The 27,537-nt window shown below is 34.9% G+C and overlaps 1 protein-coding gene across 4 annotated transcripts; it reads left to right on the top strand.

Moving 5' to 3' along the window:
- Positions 1–4,565: 4,565 nt before the first annotated feature.
- On the top strand, positions 4,566–25,622 carry LOC110798134 (nibrin homolog). 4 transcript variants are annotated; one of them, XM_022003283.2, is made up of 15 exons: positions 4,566–4,730; positions 5,085–5,212; positions 8,445–8,498; positions 9,973–10,234; positions 10,755–10,843; positions 12,973–13,103; positions 15,082–15,128; positions 15,238–15,346; positions 17,295–17,375; positions 17,467–17,608; positions 19,187–19,647; positions 21,041–21,102; positions 21,247–21,346; positions 21,425–21,483; positions 23,146–25,622. In XM_022003283.2, exons 2-14 carry the CDS (start codon positions 5,176–5,178, stop codon positions 21,476–21,478), a joined length of 1,629 nt encoding a protein of 542 aa, XP_021858975.2. In that variant the 5' UTR covers positions 4,566–4,730; positions 5,085–5,175; the 3' UTR covers positions 21,479–21,483; positions 23,146–25,622. The 4 variants fall into 4 exon arrangements, with proteins under 4 accessions (XP_021858975.2, XP_021858976.2, XP_056686594.1 ...); XM_022003284.2 differs by having other exon boundaries at positions 4,573–4,730; positions 19,190–19,647; XM_056830615.1 differs by having other exon boundaries at positions 4,594–4,730; positions 5,098–5,212.
- Positions 25,623–27,537: the final 1,915 nt, after the last annotated feature.

Raw genomic sequence — 27,537 nt, 5'->3', positions numbered from 1 at the left:
AGCACGATCCCCAATGTCTTGAGTCTTAGAGAACTTCTGAACCTGCTTCAACAACACAACAAGCCAACAACATCCTTATCCAGCCCCTCTGAGAAGAAAATTATTATTATTATTATTATTATTATTATTATTATTATTTTAAATAATCCAACCTTTTGACGATTTTCCATTAATAATAATCAAAAGTTTGATAATTAATGGAAAATCGTCGAAATGATGGATTATTTAAAGTAATTTTTCCTGTATTTTATCCTAATTTGTTTTCTTTCATATTAATTTAATATAAAAATAATTTTTAGTTTGTGGATGTACAATCCTACGTGGACGCTTTAAATGCTCTTTAAGAAACCCCACTATATAAATTTACTAGATTTTAGCCCGTGCAATGCACGGATTTTATTAAATTGTTAAGTTAAACTATTAAAGCAGGCATATTTGCTGACCTATTAGAGCACCATATAGGAAAACTAATGGTTTCGGCCAATGAAAAATAAGATTTCTAATTTTTTGAATTAAAAAAATCGAGTGCCACGTAGATATTTTAATAAATTAATTATTATATTAGTTAATTAGAATATCTACGTGTCACCTAATTATTTATTTATGGCACTTGACTTTTTAATTAAAAAATAATTTTAAAATCTTATTTTTCATTGGCCGAAACTATTAGATTTCCTACGTGGCACTCTAATTTGGATTAGTGTTTGATTTTGGATAGAATTTTACTTCATATATTAGTGTTTTATTTTGGATTGAATTTTATTTTACATTTTTTTTTACGGTTTTTTCATGAAATGCCCCTGAGGTTTGCAAAAACGCACCAAATACCCTCGCGTCTTTTGAATCACATAATATACCCCTATTTTTTCATACTGTTCATGAGATGCACTTGGAGTTAACGGACGTTAGTCCTCCGTTAGCTGCAGTTTACCATTTTGCCCTTAATATATATTTTTCGACCTAAAATCAAAAAAAAAAAAAATCTCAAACTTCTCTCCAAACTCTTCCTTCGATTCCCTAACCTCAAACATATCTCCCTTTCCGATTTCCATGGCGAACCCACTTCAATTCTTCAATTCATTTCACTTTCCTTGGCCTATCTAATCACACCGATTTCCCTTCGAATTCGATTCAACAATTTCCCAATTCATCTCTCAAGTCGATTAAATCGCTCAAGTTGCACAATTTTTCAATTGTTACTGATTCCGATTTGGGGGTTATTTCCCAGTTCATCACAAATTTGGAGGAGTTGGATGTAAGTAATCCAAAGGATGATTACTGCGTTACTGGTGTTTCTGGTGGTGGTGGTGCTGCTTTAGGGATCACTGATGAAGGCGTTGATTTGATTGCTTCGAAGCTCCCTCATCTCAGAAAAGTTAATTTGTCTAGTAATTACTTCATTTCTGATAAATCTCTTATTAATCTTTCTGAGAAATGCTTAAATTTGGAGGAGATTATAGTAAACAATTGCAATTTCGTGACTCAAACTGGGTTTGCTTTGCTTTACAAAATTGCCAGAATTTGAATTCTATATCTGTTCTAGGGATGGATTTGGTTTTTTGAGGTTTAGTTCTGAACATTTCAACCGTATATGGGGATCAGATTCAACAGGGGATAGTGCTGTTGAATTAGATACAGTTCCTGCAATGTATGGAATAGTTCTCAAGTTCTCATCCTCAGCTCCATATGGTTCTATACCATCATATCATATCCCATTTCTTCTTGGCGAATCGGCTTTTGAGATCCCCCACAAGAAAGAGTCATTGGACATTGTCCCAGCTGGAATTCAGTCCAATGAAAAGTCAGTTTCTAGTTCACTTGTTACCATTGAATTGGAACCCCGAGAACCTGTGCCAGGTCTTGTGGATGTTTCCATTAACGCGAATGCAGAAAATGGTCAGGTTGTTAATGGGAAGCTTCAGGGGGTCTCAGTTGGCATCGAGGACATGTTTCTCAAGGCTGCTGCCCCAGCTGAGATTCTAGAAGACACAGTTCCAGGATATTACTCCGCCCTTTTTGATGCTTTGTGGGAGGTATGTGGTGCCTCTTCCAGTGCAGGTCGGGAAACATTTTCACTAAAAGGAGGTAAGGGGTTTGCAGCAATCCATGGAACACAATCAGTTAAGCTTCTCGAAGTTCCTTCAACCTTAGCAATTCGTGTTGTTGAAAGATATTTAGCCCCCTTTGTTGTTGGTGTGATTGGTAGACCGCTGGTGGAGGTTGTGAAGGACGGTGGCTTAATCCAGGATGTGGCATGGATAGATATGTTTTTAGGTTCTGCTAATGAGAATAACTCGGTTGCGAATTTTGATGGTGGTCCACTATATTTGACATACTTTGAAAATGAAGATGGTAAGATCAACATTGGTAAGACAAACATGGGTTGCTTTCTTGTGTTGATATTCCTACCACCCAGGTATCATCTTCTCTTTCGGATGGAAGTTTCTGATATTTCAACATTGGTCCGAATTAGAACAGATCACTGGCCTTGTTTAGCCTACATTGATGATTATTTGGAAGCTCTTTTTTCTTTGTAACCGGGGTTAGTCTTTTCTGCTGCTATATACTCATTCCATTGAGAAAGGAGTATGTTCTGTTCTCTTTTGTTTGCGTTACAGCAGTTGGTTACATATTTTCTGTTCAAATTCTTTTCCCAGATTGTTTTTTACTTGGGAAAATATTCTTTTTGCATCAGAAATAAAAAAATGTATATATTCTAGTGTCAATCATTCACCAGCTGCACTTTTGTACAAGAAATTTATACAATCAGTTCTGAGAGGTGAAATACTTGTATTTTGGTTGTATACTTCTCTGAGAGTATGATGTTAACATGTAATTCTACAATTAGTGTTTAGCTTCTGGCTGTTTGGTTGTCAGGTGCCTTTTGTTTCGAACTTCAGCTGAGATGTGAGATCATTTGATCAAAATCTAACGAAGGCCCAATATGTTATACTTGTATGTTTTTTGTTAGGATTCTGGGTATTGTTCCTTGATTAAGAATCTACAAACTATACAAGCAGCAAGTTTGGATGAAGAAAACATGGTTGTTACGCAACTTTCTTTCTTTTGATAGTATAAAACTTACTGGACTAGCCATTTGAATCAAATTCTGCCGTTTAAAAGCAGTTTGGGTATTTCGTGCAAATAAGTTTACAAGTAGGTGTATATTGTGTAATACGTTTATAAATAGGTGCATTTGATGAATTATAAACATGACTTAACGGAGGACTAACGGAAGGTCGGCTTAGGGGTATTTGGTGCAAACTAAGGCAAAAATAGGGGTATATTATGTGATTCAAAAGACGCGAGGGTATTTGGTGCGTTTTTGCAAACCTCAGGGGCATTTCATGAAAAAACCGTTTTTTTTAATTATTAGAGTATTTGATTTTGGATGGAGTTGTATATATTATTAATTAATTAAAATATCTACATGGAAGCTATTTAATATTTATCTACGTGACACTCGGCTTTGATAATTCAAAAATAAATTTAAAATCTTATTTTTCATTGGCCGAAATCATTAGATTTCCTATGTGGTGCACTAATATTGGATTAGTGTTTGATTTTGGATATAATTTATTTTAGATTAATGTGTGATTTTGGATTGAATTTTATTTTAGATTTATTTTTTAATTATTAAAGTATTTGATTTTGGATGGAGTAATATATTCCTAATTAATTAAAATATCTATGTGGCACCTAATTAGTTATTTTCGTGGAACTCGGCTTTTTTAATTCATAATAAATTAATAATCTTATTTTCATTGGCCGAAACCAATAGATTTCCTACGTGGCGCTCTAATAATTTACGTGGCACCTAATTATTTATCTACGTGACACTCTGCTTTTTTAATTCAAAAATAAATTAGAAATCTTATTTTTCATTGGATGAAACCAATAGATTTCCTATGCGGCGCTCTAATAATTCAGCAACTATATTTATATATATATATATATATATATATATATATATATATAAAATAATAATAATAATAATAATAATAATAATAATAATAAAAGAGTGTACATCTAATTCACAGGTAAATATGCATGTATAGTTCGTTATCCTAACCGTCTTCTCTGCTTCACCATCTCATCTGTCCCTATTATTTTTTTTCACATTTGGTAAAGTTCCTTCTTTTTTTATTTAAAAATGTAACTTACGTTTATTGATAATGCTTTCTCTTTTATTCAAAATATGACATTGGAAAAGTGTGACAGATTTAAAGTCTTAGTGGGAAAGTGCAAAATTTTTAGTGTCTCATAAATTTTAATTATTACAATAATGACTTGCACGATTTTGATCAAATATTAAGTACATTTATACTATAATATAACTTAAAATGTAAATATCCAAAACGTAATACTCCGTTTAATTAAGAAAATTCTCACCCAATTGTATGTTGGTTCAGTGGTGATTGAGACTGAACTTGGTAGGAAAGACCCATGTTATATCCCTCGCAACAACATTTGGGAGAGAACTGAAACCTATCCACCCAGTAGGCACCCACAACTCGCCCCAAATCTGAATTAACTTAAAGGATGAACCTCATGGTAACAATTACCAACAATAAAAAAACAAAAGAAAACAAGGCTCCCAAAACCCAAATCAATTACGATTTACGAGTACTCCGTAGCTGAAACAAAATAAGAGTAAAGGACGAATTGGAGCGCCAACATCAGAAGCAAGTCAAGCAACTCAAGCAAGGCAACTGCTTTCTTTCAACAAGGTAATTCATGGGCGCCAACTGGTTCTTCCATTTTCCATTTCATACTTTTTTAAAATTATTTATTTATTTTAATTTTCAATTTGTAAAATTAGGGTTAAACTTAATAATATTCGCTGCAAACATTGGAATCTCTCTTATTTATTTGGGCATGATTTAGGCTTCTGTTCTTCATCTCTGCTATTATACTTCTGGAACGATGAATTGTTTTAATTCTAACCTACCTCGTAATTTACTTGTATCTAGATGCTAAAATCAATTTTGAAAAAAGGGCTGCTTTAAATTTCCCGCTATTTCAATAAATTGCATGTTCTTGTCAAACTTCCATAATTTACTTGCTATGAAATGGAAATATAGATTTTGGTTGCAGTAGAAGCTAAATTCTTGGAGCTGGCGCTATTGAGCTTGGATTTCGCCAACGAAATTTGGAAGAAATTTGTCGGAAAATATGGTCTGGGGGCTCTTTCCTGTTAACCCACTTTCAGGTTTATAATCCCCCCTTTTTTTTCCTTCTTCTTCTTTTTGGTTAAATAGGGTTTAATTTATAATTGTATGTTCGAAAGTTGTTGGATTTAAGGATTAGAGCCATCATATACTTATTTTAGCTTTCCTTTTTGCTCATTGGATTGTCGTTGTCTGCACCATTTTCCTGTCTTTTCCTGCCGTTTTTATCCTTTGGCTTTTTGGAATCTCGTTGCATCCATGAAATCATTGTCTCAAAGCCATTTATTAAAGTAAAGAATACGAAGCATCACAATCTTATTCTGGTCTTACATGGGCTAGTTAATTTTATAATTATCTTTGTTAATATATATACTGATACTAGATTTTCAATTAGGTTCAAGATGTTCTTTTTCAATTAAACGCAATTCTCATGCAGAATGATGGAAACATTCTTATATATCCAAGAGCAACTAGAAAAAAAAATTATTTGTCATTTGATTGCAGACCAAAACATGCTTAAATCACAACAGTTGACGTATATTCCTTCAAAATAACTTTTGAAATTACAGCTGCATTCACTTCATTTGAAAAAAAGGGGATTCCACTTAACGAGGAGGAAGTTAGGAGAGAATGATAAAAAGAATAGAAGATAAATAGCAATTATGAGCTCAGATCTTCGAATTTAATATATAGAGGACAATTATAAGCTAGGAAATGGTTCTTTTCCTTGTCTCTTGGACAAATGTTTATGGTTAATATATTAATTTTGTACCCTCTCTACAAACTGTCCCTGTCTATAATCGTTAAACCAGTAACCTTTGCTAGAAGCATCTCATTTTGAAGTGAGGAAACATGGGAATGGGATAAATCTCATTGAGAACTATGACGGATATTATTTGGAACAAGGAGAAAGAATTCTTTAATTTGGGGTTCAACTATAATTTTTGGTTACCTTATATCAGTGGGAGTAATATGCTGTCTGTTGATGGTTACGAGCGTGTTTCTAATGGGTATGTACTGGACCATGTTGGTGGCTCCACGTGTGCCCAAAATTAAGGCTACATTTGGTCCTTGGTCCACCATCTAGGATTATGGAGCTTCCAATAAGCAGAAATTATCACATATACTTAAGTAACTGTGATGCAAGTGTTATTCGGAAATCAAAGTTCCCATTTGTTGTCTTTTTTCCTTGTGTATGCGAATTAAATTGCCTAATAGAGGAATGTAAGTTGCTCTTAGTTCCATGTAATTGTTAGTCATGCTATAAAAAGGAGAGGAAGGTATGTTGCACGACGTTGCTTGTAGTTGGCATTGACCTTCAAGAAAGGGAAACATATGCTTCTTGTTTTCATGTTAAACTCAACATATTCCATATACATTTTTAGGAGGTCACAAGTTAACCACCATAACTTGGATCATGAAAAATTAACTCCTATGTTCGTCTAGCTTGAATAGTACGTTGCTGTTTGAGATGGTAGTTTCATATGGAAGGCTAATGTTCATTTAAGGTACATGCTTTCCTATGAATGCTGGTTCGTGTTGTTAAAACATAATTGGTGTACTCTTTCCCAAGCCATCTTACCAGTTCACTTACTGTCTTTTATATGGATTCCTTATCTGTTAAAGATAATTATGCTCCGAGCTCGTGGTTTTATAGTGAGAAGTTCCTTAGAACTTTGTTCAAAAACAAAGGGATAAGGTAAGGGAAGACGGTATGATAAATAGTCATAAAATCAGGATAAAATGAAGTGTAAGGTCTGCTTCCCTACAGTACAGAGCACCTCCTACACCGAGGGATAGGCCCTGAGGTGAAAGATGGAGCCGAATCAATGTGGTCCAATTTTGGCAGGGGCTTTCCGGTGTTACCTAATTTTGTAGATTTTAGAGAACTTGAGTTAATTTATGATAGATGTTTCTGATAAGTACAGCTTGTCTTACTTTGCACTCTTTTGTTGCTGTTAATATTTATATCATTTCTTGCAATGAAAAAGAGAACTTGGGAAGTTCACAAAGAAAGTGAGCCTATTTTAAATAAATGGGGCGTATAATGTCTTTTTGCTTTGTTTATAATGCTTTGGTAACACCATGGCACCAGGCTATGCCATCAAAATAGGAAAGTAGAACGACTTCACTGATAGGTCAATAAGTCACATTTGAATAAAATTTTCTACAGTATTGGTATGAAGCGTAACTAATGGTGGCATATTGGTAGTTTGATACTGCCCCGCTCCGTATTAATCAGAAGATTTTATTTTTTCATCTGTTTCGCATTTAATTGAACACTTCCTTATTTGGAAAGGACCAACTATTGTTATATTGCTACACTAACTCCGCTTATATAAAATATTCCACTCTCCTTTTTCTTACAATATAGGATTGCCGCACTTACTACTCTTTATATTAATCAATTTGCGCAAGCTAATGTTGCGATTAATACGGGACTTGAGGTAGATAAAAGTATAAAACATAACAATTGACGACATTAAGGTCCTTTATTTTTTGGTTGGAGCTTCCAACTAACTTACTATGTTATACTAGTTTCATCCGTTTTTTTTCTCTTTTCCTTTTGGCTTTTTCACCCTGCTACATTTTTCATAAACAAAATACAGATTACGAAGTATGTTTCTTAAGTGCATCTTTCAATCTCATTTTCCTTCTCTCCCTCTCCTCCAGTCTAATTCCCCATCCCCACCCTTATAGTTTATGCACTAATTCTCTATATGAGGAATTGTGTTAGTATTCTTAACTGCTTACTGCTTACTGCTTAGTGCTTACTGCTTAGTCCCTAGTAACTTGCAGAATTCATCCTAGACATGTTTTCTGTTTCAAGATCAAATCCCAGAACTTGTCCCCAATCACCACTGTCGAGATCTAAATTTCCTTATTTGTTATGTTTTATACCAATTTGACCATTGGGAATGTATTTTTTTAAACCTATGTATCAGGTCGGCGCTAAGTTTTATATCATTATGGCTAATTAGCCCTTGGTAACATATACTATATCCTCAAAAGTAAGACACAAAGATTCAACATAAATTTACGGAAGATGCTCCTTTGCAAAATAGTGTATTTAGTTCCCTTTCTCATGTATTTAGTGGATATAATATCGAAGAGAATGCTCCTTTGACACACTTTAAACACTATAGGATTTTATTTGTGTAATATTTTTAGCAGGCATTGGCAAATAAAGACACTGAGCAATAGACATTATACACATTTGAATATCAGATCAATGTTTTTCTAACACATTGTTGTTTCATAATCATGTACCAGGGGAAGAGAAGTACTATATATACACAAAGGGAACATTCAAAGTGGGAAGGAAAGGTACTTTGGAAATGTTTATTACGTCTTGTGTTACGTAGCCGTGTGTATGGGTGTTGACATACCAGAGTGTCAAACTTGTCAAGGCTTAAATTGAGGACAAGGGACACTGCCAAGATTTGGACATGGGTACAGGGATACAACGTTCTAAATTCTCGAATACAGTTTTATCAAGAATAATCTGATTATAAAACATTAAACGAATTTTATTAGGAAATTGAGAATGGGATAACTCTCATGTACAACTTGGTTTGATGTCAAATTTATTTTCTTCTAAACCTTTTAGATCCATGTATATATTGTACCACTATATCCCAGAACTTATAAATTGCTTCTGGTAACTAGATACTTGACCTTGTAACCACACACCCCATACTACTACAAACAACAGTAAAAGCGAGAAGGTGAGAGAGCAAAGAAGACTAGCTGCAAGAAAAACAAATACGACCTACCTTGTTGGTCCATACTTCGTAGCAGTAAGATTGTTGTTTCTTTGTTATCTTGTCAGGCCTCTGGACTGGTTTATGTGGAACGATTCAATGTGAAAAAAAAGCAAACTTAGGAAAATCCAGTTTAAAGGGCGAGCCTCTTTTTTTTTTTGGGTAACCTAGAAAGAAGCGTGTTTCACAAGGCCCTCACAACATTAACCAACTCTCTAAGTTCCTCTCTCCAAACTCACCCGACATCCCCTTAAAGGAAAGTTTGTATACAGGGCAGAACCTAGGTTGCGCACCTGGCAGTTGAGAAATGTGCCATTAGGATGAATCTCTTCGTATGTTCCACTGGTGAATACTATTCAGTTTTCTCAAAATTTAGTTATGTGCACAATTCGTGTGGTAAGTAGATCTACGCTTCTCCTAACGATTTAAGTTCGTTCATAAATCTATAATCTTCTTGAATCCTTCATATTTTCTCCTGTCATTGTGCAAGTATGATCTGTATATTTTCTGTTTACACTTGACTTCTTTATGGAACAAATGGTTATCTTAATTCATTAGAACTTGAGCTTTGGTGCTGTAGTTAGGTAACATTTTTTTGAGGATCTTAAATTTTCTTTTGTTTACACCGATTTTTAGGTTTTTGAGTATATAGTCATCTTCTTTTCTGGGTGTTTGTTAACATTTTATTTCCATTTGTTGATTGGAAGTTTCACTATATAGTTCAGATAATAGGTACCTAATTCGCTAGTTTGGGATTGGTTATGGGTTCATAATTCGCTACCTAATATGTTAAATTGGGTTAAAAATGTACCACAATCATGTTATAATTCTCTTTTCGGTTCGTGGGGGTTTGGGGAATTAGGTAACACTGGTTCAGATGCAGACGGTTAGATTTGTCTGTATGGTTTTGTATATGGTAGGAAAATAAAGTATTACTCGATGTTTTTTTGTAAATCCCATCTATGACATTGTTTGCTGTTTGGTGTCATCTTGACTACAATATCTGTTCTTTTGACTTTTTTTCTTAATACTTGCAGGGTGCGATGTAATATGCAATGATAAAGGTGTCTCACGTATACATGCTGAGATCATTGTAGAAGCAATGGAATCTTTGGAACCTATCGAGAACAGATCATCTAGATTAACCTCTAAAGTTCGGATAAAAGATTCCTCCAAGTATGGAACATTTATTGTAAGAAATTCTGGCATAAAGGAAAAAGTTCATGATTGCCCTGGCAAAGAAACATATTTGAAAGATGGGGACACGGTAAAATTTGGCACCGGGGATCTGACATATAGGTATTCCTTAGTTCCTTAGTTTTTTTTTCTTCTTCTGTTGCTTCCTTTTCTTTGGTTGGTGGGAAGTTTTCTTCTGGTATCTTTAGAAAGAGACAGGTATGCTGATGCATGCTTTATCGCAACTGCATATGAGCAAAGGCCTTTAGTTTTAAATACAAGTTTTAATGCTGTTTGCAACCTATGGAACAAGGTGTCTAGTCTGGTTTTTCTGCCCATTTAAATTTTACAATGTTGTAGAAATGTAGATACTGAAGGCATTACCGAAGAGCTGAGCTTTGTTCTTATTAGTTTTGGTTGATTCTTATGAGCTTTCTCTCATAGTAAGCCTTCTCATACTTTTTGCACCTTAAATGAAGCTATTTTTCTTTTTGTTGGGGCTACTGTATATGTCTGAAATTTTTAATCCTTCTAAGGTTTTTCCATTACATGCTTTGCGCTTCCATTTGTGTACTGTCCCATTGTGAAATCAACCATCCTTGATGTAACGATTTCATTTGCTGTCTTTCTAAAATTTGTGCAGATTTTCGTATGTCCCGCTAATTTTCTACCTTTGCAATTTCACAAGCTCGCAAGGAGTTCCTTTCACTCAAGATAAAATATCCTCTATAGGTTGGTTTATCTTCTATGGTCATTATTTTCTTTATAATGGGTTGCTTTATTATGGATTATAAGTTTGGTGGTGCATGTCTCAATAAGTCAATAGCATTTAGCTCTTTCCTCTGCATTGTTTTGCAAATGTCTTCTTAGTGTTCATACCAATCACACTTGAAACCACTGGTCATTTGACTCATGTGCATCCACACATGCAGGGATCTTGTATATACTTCGTATAAGGTTTCTAGTGTGTGTGTGTGTGAGAGAGAGAGAGAGTGTAGAGTTTATTAACTTAAGTACTGGATTGTGTTAGAATATCTGTGGATTCTCAAGCTATTGAATGTGAACAGAGGAATAAACACTGAAAACTAAAGATATTATCTCAGTTGTCGAGTTAGGAATGGGCCGATCGCAATGGATCAAAGCTACAATAGGGGTGCTTCTCCCTTACCCATACCTACCAGGCCACCACCCACTATACATAGCGAGTAGGGAGTCGAAATCCAAATCTACATGTTACCCTTTAATAAATTTTTAATATGGAGCATTTTAACTTTTATTAAATTCAAATGTTAGTTTGGGCATTGCGCTCCAAATTCAATCCGAAATTCGTCTGTTTTCAGTATCATATTCATTCTATAACAGACTGGATTGGGAGCTTTTCAATCTCACTTGATGTTTGTGAGGGATCCTTGTGGTGTAGGGAAACTTTCACGATATTTTTCCTTTCGTCTTTTAAACTAACTAGATTAGATCCCGTGCACGCACGGATTTTGATAATTTTTTTCACAAAATATTCAACTAAATATCCCCCAAACTACTGCATAGTTATATCATTTTTAACATACTCATTTAAATTTATTCATCTACAATATGCATATTTAAAATGCTAATATGATAATTTGACCAAAAAATTGAGGGATATATTTTCCATTATTAATATAGCGATTTGACTAAAATATTACCAATTTAGAATAATTATTATTACGTCGTATATATTATTGCCGTAATTTATAAACTAAATTTTGTTTCCATACATAAATAGTTTATAAAAAGGTAGAGAATAAAATAAAATAAAATAAAACAGAAACTCTTTTTTGGGAAAGTGGTTTTTGGCGGGAAAAAATCGCACCAGGAATTGATATGTGTCATTCCTGGTGTTTCTTTTAGTATATAGTAATAGATCTTTTTTTTTGGGAGGGGGTGGGAGGGGGGGGGGGGGGGGGGGGGGGGGGCGCTCAAACAAAATTAGCGAATACAGCCACAGATTTAGATATTTTGGTGCTCCTATTCTTGAATAGCTGTAAATCGGGGACCGGTTTCCTCGAACATGCTATTCCTGACTGGAGTTTCTGGGAACTATTGGTCTTTCCATAAACTTGTTTGCAACGTTCCTGGTTAGAGGGAGACAAAGCTTTTTGGAGGTCATAGCACAGACTCTGGTTGCTATAGATTATCACTTAAATTTTAGAAGATAAAAACATTTGAAATTGAAAGGTAACAACTGTTATAGTCTAAATCTAGTGCTTTCAGTAACTAATGGGATACTCAAGAGTAAGTACCTCTAATAGCCAAGTACTCCGTACTTACTAATGATCGCTGATGTTTGCTATTTAGATCAATGCTCAGTCTTCAGTGAGGCTTCAACCTCTTCTCTAGCAGTTACCTTTTACTTTATACTGCTTATGAGCTCTTCTGCTCGGGACTAAATGCAATGTGATTTGACTAGGGGTACTGTTGTAGAGGAAAGCTAGATGCTTTTTTCTCTGTCTGGAACTGTTAACCTCTCTCTTCTTTTACGTCAGATACCCCCCCCCCCCCCCCCCAAAGTAAGATAAATTGTTTTGTCATGAACTGCTTCCTCTGTTTTTTTAGTTTCACCAATTCTCTTTTCCCGGTGAAACTTTGACCTTATATTTCTACTAATTACATACAAAAAAGTTATTATGGGGAATCTTGTCAGATTCATCATGATGTATATTACCAGAATATCAACTTTATACCACATTATTTAAAAAAAGTAGAACTAAAGATGGTAAGTTGCACTTTTGCAGTTCTATCTATTTTCTTTAATTAAGCCTGGTGAACTGACAGGTGTAATTGGGCCATATGCGTCATGAATGACTCATATGCTTCTCTTCTAGGTGCTCGTGTTGCACATAAGTGGACAACAGAATGCACGCATGTAATTGTGGATCCATTCATGCCTGTGAACGAGGAAATAATTGATATCATTTTGTCTAAGAAACCACTAATACCAAGTACTTGGTTGGAGGTATGGTTACTTTCTATTTCTTTTTATTTTTTCAGCCACCAATTACGTTAGTAGAATATATAGTATTATAGTGGTATAGTACAGACTGCAGACATTGAAAAGAAAAGAAAAGAAACAGCCCATTACACCCGGCATGCCTTGCAATATCATGAGCTTGAAGCACAAAAACTCCCCGCTTCCTAATTTAATCGTCAAACCAAGCTTTCCACAAAGTTCATTCGATAAGTTGTTGGCCTATCTGTTACTAATTAATATATTTTACTAAAAAAACAGATCAAATGGAAGAATTTTTGTTTTTTAATGAGAGAGGGCATTGGACCCTAACCTTTGGTAGTGGGGAGAGAGAGATAATAAAATATTAGTGGGTCTATGTCATAAAAGGACGAGTGACCATTAAATTGGGATGGATGTAAAAGAAAAGTGTGACAATCTAATCACACCAAATCTACATGTACAATTCATACTTGTATTCTGGTAAATCATGTGGTTATACTACAAACAAATCTAGCTAATAAACTCATTAGATAAATAACATGCATGCCTAGGCATTAATAACCTTAAAAATGCAGCTTACAAAGTTGTGAATTTTGATGCAAACTAAGTGAGTCTGTAATGAACCCAACTAACAAGGCCCAAGAATAGCAGCCCAACAACAATAGCAACACAACAGAAAACAGGGACAACATAGCAGTTAGTAGGGAATAGTCAGTAGGGGAGGTTAGCATAAATAGAAGAAGAGAGGAAAGAGAAAGTCATGGAATTTTGGTGTTAGGAATAGAGATTTGTAGCCCAAAGCTACTGACTTGGAGATTTGTAGCCTCAAGCTACTACTTTTGTAACCCTAAACTCTATTCTGAGTTCTTCCCTTAATCAAAGCACACAACTGTTCTTCTTGAGTTTTCTTGTATCTGTTGGCTGGGGTTGAGTTCTTTACAGAAACCCATGGAGTCAAAGACAGGTGGAACAACCAAACAGGTTCTACATCATTTTTGCTTTATATCTTCTTTAAAGTTATTTTGAGGGGGCTTTAGTGCACGGACCTTCATCGTTGTGAATGATTTGGATGATGATCAAAGAGCACTTGTGTTCCTATTTTTCTGTCAGCATTGGAGATGCTTGTGGTAGAGGTCGGCCTCTTGTTAACAAAAGTTGCAAAGATCCTTTTCTTTAAAACAATGGCAGTTGCCAATTTTAATTCTGGTGTGGTTGGTGACAATAACCTGTTGGGATGCCTCCTTAATGTCTCCCATTTTAGGTTTGGGGTTGTCAAGAAAATGTACAGACTCTTATTTCCATTAGCATCAAGCTTTGCTTTGATTACCATAAATCACAACTTGTATAGCTAGCCTACCACAGTACCACTACAATCTGAAAGAGCGTGGGTAAACGGTAATCCCACTGTTGAAGAAACAATAGTCCTATAATTTTAAGATGTCTAGAAAATCAATTCTTAACCTAAATAGTACTCTCTTCGTTTCTGAATACTTGCAAAACTTGTGTTTGGGAGTAGTTTTAGGAATGTTTGTGGGTAATGGATCTGCATACCAACCCCCGGGACTGGAGCAATGGATCTGTCTACCAACCCCCTCTTGATGAATCCATGTGAAGCTTGCCCAATTTCGTATCAGAGCATGTCTTGACTTATTCCCATCAATTCATCTGATAGTACATCATATCCAAGAGCTTTGCCCATCGTATAAGCTTTTATCCTTGCAGCGCATATATCAGTTCTTGAGTGTGATATACGTTTACAAAAATTACTTTTTACAGTAAATAGATTCCTTAAAGTAAAGGCATATAAACAACTTGACATTATTTAGAAACTCAAGGGGGTATATTTGAAGCCATTACCTTTTTGCAAGTACCTTTGCGTTCCTAGAATTTTGTACCTAAGATTTGATCAAGTCATAAGTCGTGATCTATAACTTGTGCTCTGTACTCATATTACTTTCTATTAATGATACCCCATGTTTTGCAGATTGTTGCAGGAACTAGGATAAACAATGAAATTCCAAGTTACAGTCAGTAAGCGTCAAGTTTTCCTGCCTTGGGTTTATTTATATGGTGAACTTTTATGTGGTATAAGTCCAAGTAATTGCAAATTGGTTGGTTGACATTGACTCGGTGGTGACAGATACGTTCCGACTTTGACTTTGGATGGTGAATCTGTGATGGTAGCCGATACCAGGACTCGTGAAAATTGTTTAAAAGGATACACTTTTGCGTTGGATTCTGCAAATGAGGTGATCTTTCTACCCTCTGAATACTGCCTTTTAAAATTATGGTTGAAAATTGTTGTGTGATTGAATGCAAGGAACCAACTCTACGATTTAGGTTTTACTCACCATTGTTTCTAGTTGGATTTTAATACTTTAATAGCTTGCATTTATGTTGGGTTTTACCTTTTTTTTGTTATTTTTAGCAAACAATTGGGGCCTGTAAAAAATCATACTCGAGTTGATGAATGAAAAAAGGCTTTGGAAATTTTCTTTGTTTGAAGAAGTTTAAAATTATGAGTTAGTTTATTTTCAGTGAGGCAATTTACAGACCCTTGATTTAGATGACTGAATGAATGAAGTTTACTTACATGACTGAATGAATGAAGTTTACTTTCAATTAGTGTTTAAGAGAGTGAAGTCTACGAACCAATTAATTTGAGAGGTGGGTGAGGGAAGCGTAACTTTCAAATAAAATTCCTTAGAAGTTTTCCACTGAGGGAAGGTGTCTAATTTCTAAGTCTCATACATATGTAAATCAATATCATTAAGGAAACAAATGAGAATTAAAGCCAACTAACAGTGGCAAACGTACAAACAGACAGACCATCAAGCATGAGCCTAAACAAGCTTGCGAATGTCGATGAAACAATGCATTGGACTGTGCCCAGGAGACTTGAAAAGAATCTTAACAAGACCCAATTGCAATTACACCAAGTCGTCAAAATAATGAATTATAAGCATTTTCTTATGGTGGTTTCTCTTCAATGTGGAATTTTAACCTTCATTTACATTGAATCATGTGATTCTCATCCAAAGTCGTGAAATATCTTGTTTAATTTTCCTACCAAGTATTTCAAGATTTGGGCACATTTTAGTAATATCATTCAGAACATTAGTCACATGGTATTAATCTTCTTGGCGGGGGTTTAGAGAGGTCAATATTACATGGTAGTTGGTAAGTCGTTTGATCCAGTATTGACAATAAGTGAAATACAGTTGGGGGTAGGGTTAGCAAGTAAAGCATATTTGGAGCTGATAAATGGTTGAGTTCTGATGAAGTGAAAGACAGATGAATTTTGAGTTATATGGACTTATGGCATTAAGTATGAGCTGTAACTGCAGTAGTGGAAAAAGAGAAATGATGATTCGGAAAAAGAGAATTGATGATTCGGTCTTCAATATTGCATTCTCAAGTAGTCAAGTGTAGTTGAGGGCTTTATCACATAGAGTTTTCCATAACTGGAAGCATTTTCGGATTTTCTTGACTTTCAAAGGGCATTTTTGGGACATAACACAAGAGACTGGCTCATTGGCAGTATCAGATCTTGATTATTCCTGTGTGAAAAGTTTGGATATGAATGTACTATTGAGTAATGTTTAGGAAAATGTGTAATTCCTATGTAGCGTTGTCAGTAAAAGGAGATAATTGCATTGGTAGGTAGGTAGACATGGAAGTTGACTAAAAGAAAAGAAAAAGAATAGGAGAAAGTAAAAATGATAATATGGAAGGAATTAGAAACAAATCTGGATTCATATGTCATGAAGTGGGAGAAGAAACGAGCCGGAGACACCATCATCATATGTACAAAAAATTAGAACTTTCTATCTGGTTTCTGGTTCCAGGAGGGCTACCTGCCTACCCATTAACCAGGTGATACAGATATGTTCACAAAATTACTTCTAGAACTTGATGGATCCCCCTTTTGATGTTTATGGATAAAGTTTTTGGTCATATAGAAATCAGAACATATATACCTCGCCTAGTAGGAAGGCTATTTCTTGGAGACCTTTTGAAATAATGATGCCAAACATTGAGAAAGTGAAATACAGAGGAAAAGAAATCAATGATTTTGCAAGTACTTGTTAAATATTGTTAGGTATTGGTTATTGCTGATTGGTAATTCTGCACTATTTATTCGTTGTCAATGAAGTAATTGCCTCTTATTAACGTTCAGTTCTTTTTCTTTTGCAGTATAGATTTCAAGATAGGGTGCAAAGGTTGTTGGAAATTGCTGGTGCAAAAGTTCTTTCTATTAAAAATTCAATCAGTCAGGTATAATTGTGGCATTTAGTAACTGAAATATATTCTTATCACCCGTTAAGTTTTGCATACCCCAACTGATGAGAATTAAACTTTGTTATAGGACCGAGTGGTGCTTGTAATCCCTGCTGATTCAGCTGAGCGATTCTGCCAGAACAGCACGCTGTCTAAAATAAATGAGATCAAATTGATTGTTGCAGTTATATCAGGGTATCTTGATCCATCAATCCTTGTGTCGTCACCCAGTAAGTTATTTCAACTGTAGGTTACCAGGATGCCTAACTCAAATATTCTATCTGAAAGCGGTATTAAAGTACTACTCTTTACGGAGTATATTTCTGGACTTGTAGAGTTGTAGGTATAAATTTTCTTGTGAATAGTTCTTCGGCTTCCTGTCTACTTATTTCCCTTTAGCGTTTGTTGTTTCCTTTTTGAAGTCGAAACCGTTTGATTAGCAGGAATACATTTTATTGTGCTTTTGGGAAATTTTGTTGAGACTTGAGAGCCTTGGTGAATTTTTCTATCATCAACCTGTATCAAAGTGTTAAATGTACTCCCTTGTTTGTGTGTTTGATACGAGTGCGGTAATAGTTTTATTTTGTCGTGTCAGTTTTGATTTTTCCTTTGGGCTCCCAAAGGCTACCTCCAGCGTCATATATCTGGTTAGATACAATGGCAAAATTTTAAAAATGGCGCTGCTGTAGTAGGATTAGTTTGATGTTTTTTTACTTTACCTCAAGATTTTTCTGATATCACTGTTAAAGGTGTCATTTAAAGAAACGATTTTCACTTTTTCTGCAATTTCACATAACATACTTTAATTGTATTTTACCTCTTGTATGAACTCCGTACATCATCACGTGACGTATGGTTATATTAACATGAGCTGTTCCTGCATCATGATTTCTTGGAATTTCTTTTAGTTTTGGCTTACTGCGTTTAACGACGTTTGGCTTTTCTAAATTTTATGGTATGCTGCTGATCTATACTAATATTTTGAAACAGAAAAAGTTCAATGCCACTTGTCATCTTTTTAAAATTGTATTTGTTTACTTCTTTTTATAAGTTAACATATTTATTTGGCTCTTCTTAAAGGTTTAACTAAAAAAAGGTTTTTTATATTCATAACTTTCATTCATCGATTTATCTATCATTTCTTCATTACCAACTCCTTTGTTACTCTCCCTAAGAAAAAATACGATTATTACTTTCTTTGTCTTTAATAAGTCATATTCAGAAAAGTTGTGGATAAATTGGTTTACGAATGTAAATATAAATTTTACGTAACTGTAAAAAGCAATGCAACACGTGTCGCACAAGCTAATAACTCTGAAGTAGTTTCCTGTTAATTTACTGATACATTATTATTCTTCCATCCTAGAGTAGATTGCACTATTTTCTTTTTCTCGGTTTTCCCAATTACATTGCATACTTCTAATTTCAGCATAGGATTATTATCTCTAGACTCCAGTCACGTCAAAATTTTTCTCTCAATGTAAATATACCCAATATTTCCTATCGCATCTACTTTTTCTCTCCTATCAATGATAAATTACCCACTACCTCGAATCATATCTACTTTATCCCCAATAAAATGGCCCACCATTAGTCCTCTCCTGAAACACTCTATTCTCTCTCTCTCTCTCTCGCTGCAATCTATTCATTGATGATAGCTAACCTAGTTGTTTGTAGTGGTATTCCTGCTTCCTTCTTCCTCTTAAATGATAAGGTAAGAAAGTTAGGGAAATATCTAAGAGAGCACAGCGCAAGATCCTTTTGGAAAATATGCCTGCTTTTGATCAAAATGTGTACTCTTTCTGCAGTAGTAGTTTTGTCTTCATGCTCAACAGACGAGACAGTGGTAGCAGACTCTGATGCAGAAGCAGAAACTGCAACCTCAGATCATATAACTATGACTAATGCAGTAGTTGGACATGCAAGTGATGAGAGTGAAAGGAAAACAGTTAATAAACATACTGGTTCTCTGAGTGAAGATGCTCTACTTACAGATTTATTGCTGCAGAATAATACAAAAACAGTCAGAGGAAAGGAGGCTACTGAACGCAAAAATATTGACAAGAAATCTGCAAATCAAGGAGACAGTAATGTTCAGAGGTTTTTTGAGCCAAAGAGGGAAGTAACCATTGCCAGGAACAATGATTTGAAAAGTTCAAACTCAGATATTCTTTATAGCCAAAATTTAATTGTCAGAGGTACTAATATACAAGTCTCAACTGGTACTGTGGCAGACGGTGGAGTTGTTAATTTCAAGCGATTTAGAAAGGTTAGTTCTTGTGCTAATGCCTCATCTTTCTTTTCTTCTTGAGTCTGTGCAGCTCAGATACTTCTTCTTTTCTGAGACTGTTCCAATTAATTTTGCAAATATAACTATATAATACCCTGTAAATAGTCAGTTCAATCATGGATACACATCCACATCGGACTTGTTCCTGATAGAGCATATTCCTGAGCATTTTGCTTGCTTTCTTTTTGTTTGTAGTTTTCTTTTTCCACTTCGGATTACACAAGGATGTGTTTGTTGCTTCTACTAGTTTTTTTTCCCTTTTCTGATCGGTGGGAGGGGCTCGGTGGGGGTGGGGGCATTGAGGAATGGGAAGGGGTGTATAGGAAAGTCCTGATGTAACTACAGGTTTGGAGAGGTGGACGAACAGGGATTGGGACTATGTAGGAAAATCCATCCACCTTCTCTGCAAGGAATGAACTATGAAAGCCTGGCCACATGCTCATTGTGTCTCTTTAGTGGAAACCAAGCTACTTTTGTGGTATTTGGTCCATTATTGGGCACAAAAATTGAAGGATATCTCATGATTTTTACCCCAGTTTTTTTTCTCATCATAAAGATGAGAATTTTAGGGATTTGGTATTTGATATTAATAGAAAATTATTCTGAACGTGGCTGTTGTTGACGCTTAAAAATTTACGTCAATCGGATTAAGGAAAGTTTCTCTAAATAGGGGACATCATGAGAAAGATGTGGATCCATGATGTTTGCATGGTTAATATCCAATCCCTTGTGTAATTTGTATGTACAATCTCATCTGAACCTTTACTTGGTTAGCTAGATTCTTCACTGGGGAGCTACCATCTGGAATTTGCAAAATAAAGTTTTGACCCAAGTTTTGTATCGGCTATTAGCCGGTTAGTTTCTGGCACAATTGTTTAGAAGATGAGCTTTGAGGGGGAATGAAAAACTAGAAAGAAAGGCACATACAAGGGAGGCTTCTCCAAAGCTTGGATTTCTACACTATATTTTCTCCAGCTAATCTGGTCCTTAACTCAAAAGATGTTCCTGTATTGGGTTATGCTTGTCCACGGTTGTTGAAATAATTGTTTAATTTTCTAGTTCTTTTTAGAATTACTTTGACGACAAAACGTGTATGTACTGGAGCAAATTCAATTATTTAGTGAAGAGTCATTACTGGGAAGTGTGGGAACACACATATTCTGTGTCTTTTTGTGTATTATTCTTGTTTTGACGTGAGTAGGTTGTTTGCCTTCGTTTCAATAAATTGCCTAAATGCTTTTTCTTTTTTCTAATAGGTTTCTGAACTCCATTCTAGAATATTTTCCGTGCTTTAGTAGTTATTATTTTTTCCGCATCATGATGACTCCCTTTATTGTGATGTATAACATTTAGCTCTTTGATGGCTCTGCAGACTGATATTCAGTCGGGGAATAGCTTTAGCAACTTCGTGTCATTTTCAAAATATCCATATACGTAAGCTGCATCAGATATTTTACCTTCGATATTGTTATTTTTTACTGAATATTCTTAAATATTTGCTTTAGCTGCTATATACTTATATAGCTGTGGAGACTAGGTTTTTTAAGGCCTGACATCTGTTATGCAACTTTGTGCCAGTGATTCTGACTATGATAAGGAAGTAAGTGAATATGTGAAGGACGAGAAAAGGAGGAAGCAGATGGAGTCTATGGCGGAGGACTTGTTCAACACTGAAAGGGTGAGTTGTTTAGCCTGTTGGTGTAATTATCTTGAAGTCAAACACACTGATGGTGAAATTTGTTCCTTGTGGATATAGGGGCGGCGTCGTGGAGTTGCTGGTTCTATTCAAGGACTTCTGAGTCGTAGCTGATGAAGGTATGATCTCTATGTTTTTCTGTATGCAAAGTTAGTTCTCCAGACCCGGAGCATATTTTTCTGGTGGTATTTGTCATTGTTTTTTCTATTGAGAGAATCAATTCTACATGTTGAGGGAAAATATACCCTATTAATGTAAAATGCGGACTTTCTTATAATGCAAAGCGATGGAAACTTTGAAGTTTGTATAATGCATGGAGCCATGAAGGTTTTCACTCTGAGTAGTAGTGTTTCTCAAAATCCGTTATCCTTTTGTGCATTTTAAGTACAAGACTAGTTGCAAAAACAAAGATTATAAAAAAATAAATTGAACTTGTATCATCGAAAATTTGGTTGCATAATGTGGAAAATGGATAGTATGCCTGTAAAATCTACTGTTTCTTCTTGCATACTAATTCATCCATAACCTAACGCCTTCAGTATGAGTTTTCTAATTTGATTATTTCTCAAGTGTTTGTTTTGATAATATTAATAGATACAGGCTTTTACTTGATCAATGCCGACTCTTAGAGGTTATGGAGTACATCGTTTCATCGTCAAACTTATTTGAAATGCGTTGCGTTTGATGCCATTTTTTTGGACTTGTATGTCTAGAAGCTTTGGTCAATGCTGACTCTTTGAAGTTGTAGCATTTAGTTATGAACATTATTTGAAATGCATTGAGTTTGTTTTGATAATTGTTGTTATTGGTAGATACAGTCTTTTATCGTTTGAAGTAGTTTTTCAAGAAGCCTTGATCTATGTCGACTCTTAAAATTACTCCACCTTTTTGTCAAATCTTTTTGAAAATGGTTGTGTTGATGCGATATTTGTGAACTAGTATTTCTACAAGCTTTGATCAATTCCGGCTCTTTGAAGTTGTAGCATTTAATTGTAAAAATGATGAAAATGCATTGTGTTTGGCGTCATTTATATATTAGTACATTGTTGCTAGGCAAATTTGTCAATTACAACCCAATAAAGTTCTCTATTTGCCAATTACAACCTAAAACTTCTATTTTTGCAAATTACAACCTTAAACTCATCCATCCATTTTAAATTACAACCCGATGTCATTTTCCATCAATAAACGCCGGAATATGATGTCATAATGTTATTAAAATAATAATTACATAATCTATAAAATAAAAAAAAATCGATTTTTTTTAATTCTTATTTTTCGATTTATTTTGTTTTAATTCTTGTTTTTCCCTCTCTTCTTGACTTTGGGTTATAATTTAAAATGGATGTATAAGTTTAAGGTTGTAATTGACAAAATTAGAAGTTTGAGGTTGTAATTAACAAATATGGAACTTTGTTAGATTGTATTTGCCAAATTTTCCTTGTTGCTCAAACCTTGAATGTTCTTTTGCTTCTTTGTGGTACATTTTAGTAAAGGCTACATTGATAAATACATTGTTGAATGTAATGTGATAAATAATTTGTATGATCTACAATGTGACCTGTCCTAGCGTTCTTAGTGTTCAAGTATGAAGTTATTCGTTATCAGAGCTACTCGTGTGAGTCGTGTCTATGTTTTCTTCCATCTTTCAATGCATCAATGATTTCATAGTCTCAAGTTTACTAAAATTTCCTTGAACAAGTACCGCGTGTATTATTTTTTTTTCCTATGAAGTATGTTTTTATCTTTGCAACTGACTTTGAAGTGCAATTCCCATCCAGGTCCGTACTCCAGCATTGTACGTGGGGGGTCAACCTAGTTGCTAGATTATCCTAGAGACAAATGAACGGCAGAGTGTATATGGGGCGGAGACTGCATGCTCAGCTTGTTTCAAGCATACATTTGTACGGATAAGAGGTGAAATTCTGCATATCTTGGCATGGATGGTTATTGTTTCCAATAGAATAGGGGGGTATTTGTGTGTACTTATTTATGTGTTACAGTGTACAAGTTCTCTGCAGTCAAGTTTTTCATTTGTTTTTTACTTCCTTTTTCGTTAAAGTTAAGTTTATTATGGATACCAAAGAATCAATTTGAAATCAAGGCAACCGTCACTGAAACCCCAGCATTTTGGACCTAGTGGCCAATTCAACGGGAGAAATCCAGTTCATGTTTTGTTAATAGTCTTGGAAAGAGTAGCAGAGAATTGGTTCGTGGAAAATCTGTTTGGTGTCTAGAGGGAACTTTTTCGTGTTTGGATGAAATGCGATGGAAAGTGAGGACTAAGGCCTTTTTTTCATATTATTTCCATCTTATTTCATAAATAATAAGTTCAAGTATGGTTTAATAATAGTTTAGATGGGATAGTAAGGGATACCACAAGTTATATGCACAATGCATGGTATATTTTGATAATCAGTTGACTCCCTAAAACTCGAAGTAGAGTTTAAGTGTCGCCCGCCCTGAACAAATAGGGCCACAAGTAGTCTGGGAAAGACAGGTCAATCGAGGCTCCTAGGTCAATTAAGGAGAAAATGGTATAAAAAGTTATTCTAGGACCCTTGAATAAAAGTACGAGAAATAAAACGAGCGATCTTTCGATTATTAAGTTATTTTAGCTTGTTTTTCTTCTAACTAATGAGATTTACCAACCTTGTTCATAGAGTAATAGAGTATGGACTACTCCCTAATCCTAATTTTTTCTGTAACTTTTAATTAAAATTAAAAATTTATTACTAAAAAAAATTAATATATGAAAAAAAGGTTGATGGATATATTATTTTGTTTATCGATTATGGTTTTATTAACTTTTATATTATGTAAAAAATGTTGAGGAATAAATATTTCAAAGGTAATTAAATAATTACCTTTATACATTATTATTGGTATTGAAGAAATAATTTTTATTAAAATTAAAAATTTATTACTAAAAAATACTCCATCTGTTCCTAATTGTCTGATTTTGAGAAAAAAAAAACATGGTTATTAAAAAAATTGAAAATGTGTAAGAAAAACAATAATTAAGGGTGTTTTTATGCGGGAGGGGGTAAAGTAGATTGTTTATTGATAAAGGCCCTGTTCGGCAAAATTAGCGGTAGCGGGTAGCGGTTAAAGTAGCGAGTAGCGGTGAATAGTAGCGGGTAACGGTTAGCTGTCAAAGTAGCGGTAACTAATATGAGTGTTCGGTAAAAGTAGCGGTTGATATTATAAAAATAAAAATAAAAGCAAGAATATTATTTAAAACTTTATTATAAATTTGTCAAACGCTACCCGCTACCTTAAACGCTACTAATTTTAACGTTTGACAAAAGCTACCCAACCGCTACCTCAACCGCTAACCGTTACCTAAATCGCTACTTTACCAAACACATACAAATTTTACAAGTAGCGTCTTGACTAGGTTAAAATGCTACCCGCTACCTCAAACGCTACCGCCGAACACGCCCAAAGTATACATAAAAGTGAATGTGAATGAAAAAATGAGAACAGAGTAAAAATATAAATCATGATTTATGGGAAAAGAGAAAAGATGTGGTCAAAAGAGAACATCCAATTTGAAATACAGTACACTTATTTATAACCAGAGGAATTAGATAAATTTTACATATAAAGGAGTAATTTTTAAACATTTTGAGTTACTTTTTGCTTGTGCAGTATTTATTGTTGTAATTAAGAATTAGTGCTTCGTAATTAACAACATTATCTTTTGAAATTTCCCTTTTTAAAGTACTGTAATGTCTGTAAACATATGTTCTCGTATCGTGATTCGTGTCTCAATCTAGTTCTGACACAACTCCCTTCACCCACTCGTCAGTCGTCACTTCCCAAATTTCCAACCTCTGTTTCATTTCTGAGATCCAACCAAAACGCCAAATTAAACTCCATCCTCATAACAAATCTGAACCCCAAATCCTCCTCCAATGGGTTTCCGCCTTCTCTACTCCATTTTCTTCTTTTCTCTATCCTGCACCGCCTTCACTTTCCTATATTTCACCCTTGCTCCCATCTTCTACCTCACCTTCTGATCCACTTATCCCTCCACGCCGGAAAACCACTTTCCCGAGGTAATTAGTGGTTTTCCGGCGGGACCTATTGGGCTTTGCAAATGAGTTGATATGAGCACCGTTCCGATTTCGGGTTTTTGTTGTATGATAGGATTGCTCATTTGGGTGTTTGTCTTTGCCCCTTTTTCTAATTTAACTTTTATGGGGAAATTTGTTGATGTATTTTTTTTTGGTGTTGAAGATAATTGACTCTATACTGTTGTTGGCTTTTGTTCTTGATTTCAATTCCTAACTCGATCCTTTTGTTCTGCTCCCTATATATTATTTGCTGCTTTTAATTTTTTTTTAACTTTTTCGGTTGGTCGAAATTCGAAACTGAATCTGTTTGTGACTTCGAGTTTGGAAAAAATATGAATCCTCAGCTTCTTCAAATTAGGAAGAACAACAGTATAGTATCATCACTAGTTGGCAAATTCTAAACAAGATTACTACTACGTAAAATGACTGCAAAACGGAAAATACAAGTAGTGGATGCAACAATGGTACAAGGACCACCATCAGAATCAGTCTGAATTTTTCAATGTTTTGTCCGTTCATTTCTATACCACAAGTAAAGAATCTAACAATTTTATCTTATGTTTGCTCTAACAATTTCATCATGAGTACCAAGCCTTGCTTGACCTAGTTGTAAAAGGCGGCATCATAATCTCAAGGATCATTAGAAGCTATTTGGAGTTGAGGATCTCTTATAATCGCTCTTTCACTTCTAATGAGTCTGATCTATAAAGCTGGGTATAAATACTTGGCGAGGTATAGGGATGAAAATATCCAGTGGATGATCCATTAATTCGGTCATCCATTATAATTAAATGGGTGAAAACCCGAATTAAATGGATGAAAAGCGAGTGATGGGTGAAGCGGGTGATGGATGCGGGTCGGATGCGGGTGATGTTTTTATCCATCACCCGTTTATCACCCGAACCGTCACCCATTTATTTTAAATATAGTATTTATATTAATATTTAAACATAAAATGTGTATAAATCTATTATGTATTAAAGTTAGTGCTTATTTAATTTTCTTTGTTGTTATAAGTTATGCGTGATAAGAATTAATTATATGTTTTGGAAATAAGTGAAGGTATGTAACCTTTTTCTTTTCGTTAATTATTATGCATATTATTAGATGGTGAATTTTTAAAAGTTAATAATTTTCACTCGAATATCACCTGATCCACCCGGTTCACCCGCGGGTGATGGATGGACGGAATGCGGGTGATGAATAAAGCGGGTGACGGATGGACCGGGTGGAACGGATAGAAGCGGGTGATAGATGCGGGTGATGCTCCACCCGACCCAAATCCCACCCATTTCAGTTTAGTAGGGTCTGTGGAGGACAAATAACTACGAAATCCATTGTAAAACACTAATATTAAGATCGTTTCTCTTCCATCAGGAAACAGGATTATAAATCAAAATTGTAATTTCTTCTTCGAGCGATGCAATTACAATTTTTCAAAACAAGCTCTAAAAAAAGTTCCGATTTCATTACAAAAAGATAGATAATCACTACACTTATTTATCCTTATAGTCAGAATCTGTAAGTTAGGCAAGCTTGGGAAAAAAATCCACCAATTCTCTCAAGTAAGTCCAATACATAACACCCACGAAAATATGTTTCAGATGACTAAACCAATCTAGCCGTTTCCCTAGTGCTATAAGAAGACGAAGCCAAGCGTAGCAGTAGGACACGTTCACTTAAGCATTCTAGCAATTGATAAGCAATCATTGTATTTTGATTATCGCGTATTATTTCCTTTTTACTTAGATTATTCTTAGGTATTATAGTGGATTGGTAGCCTCATCGTTACCCGTAGGTTTTTCTCCCTACTCCTTGGTTTTCCGCGTCACCATTTCCTTGTGTCGTTTCTCTTTTTCTCGCTTTCTTTATCTTTTACCTAGCTAGTGTTGACCTAAGCCAAGTGCTGGCTGTTAGACGAAATTTGGCATAAACAGTTTGGCGCCGTCTGCAGGGACATTAACTAGGTTTCCTTCAAAAATTCTCTCAAAGAAAATAATCCTTTCCAAAAATGTCTTCCGGAGATATGACACTCGAGGAGATCCGGACCGCCTATGTCAAGGCCCAAGCAGAGCTGGCTCAGCAAAAAGC

The sequence above is a fragment of the Spinacia oleracea genome, chromosome 6 (assembly GCF_020520425.1).
Source record: "Spinacia oleracea cultivar Varoflay chromosome 6, BTI_SOV_V1, whole genome shotgun sequence".
NCBI classification, from domain to species: Eukaryota; Viridiplantae; Streptophyta; class Magnoliopsida; order Caryophyllales; family Amaranthaceae; genus Spinacia; species Spinacia oleracea.
This window is presented reverse-complemented; position numbering and strand designations above follow the sequence as displayed.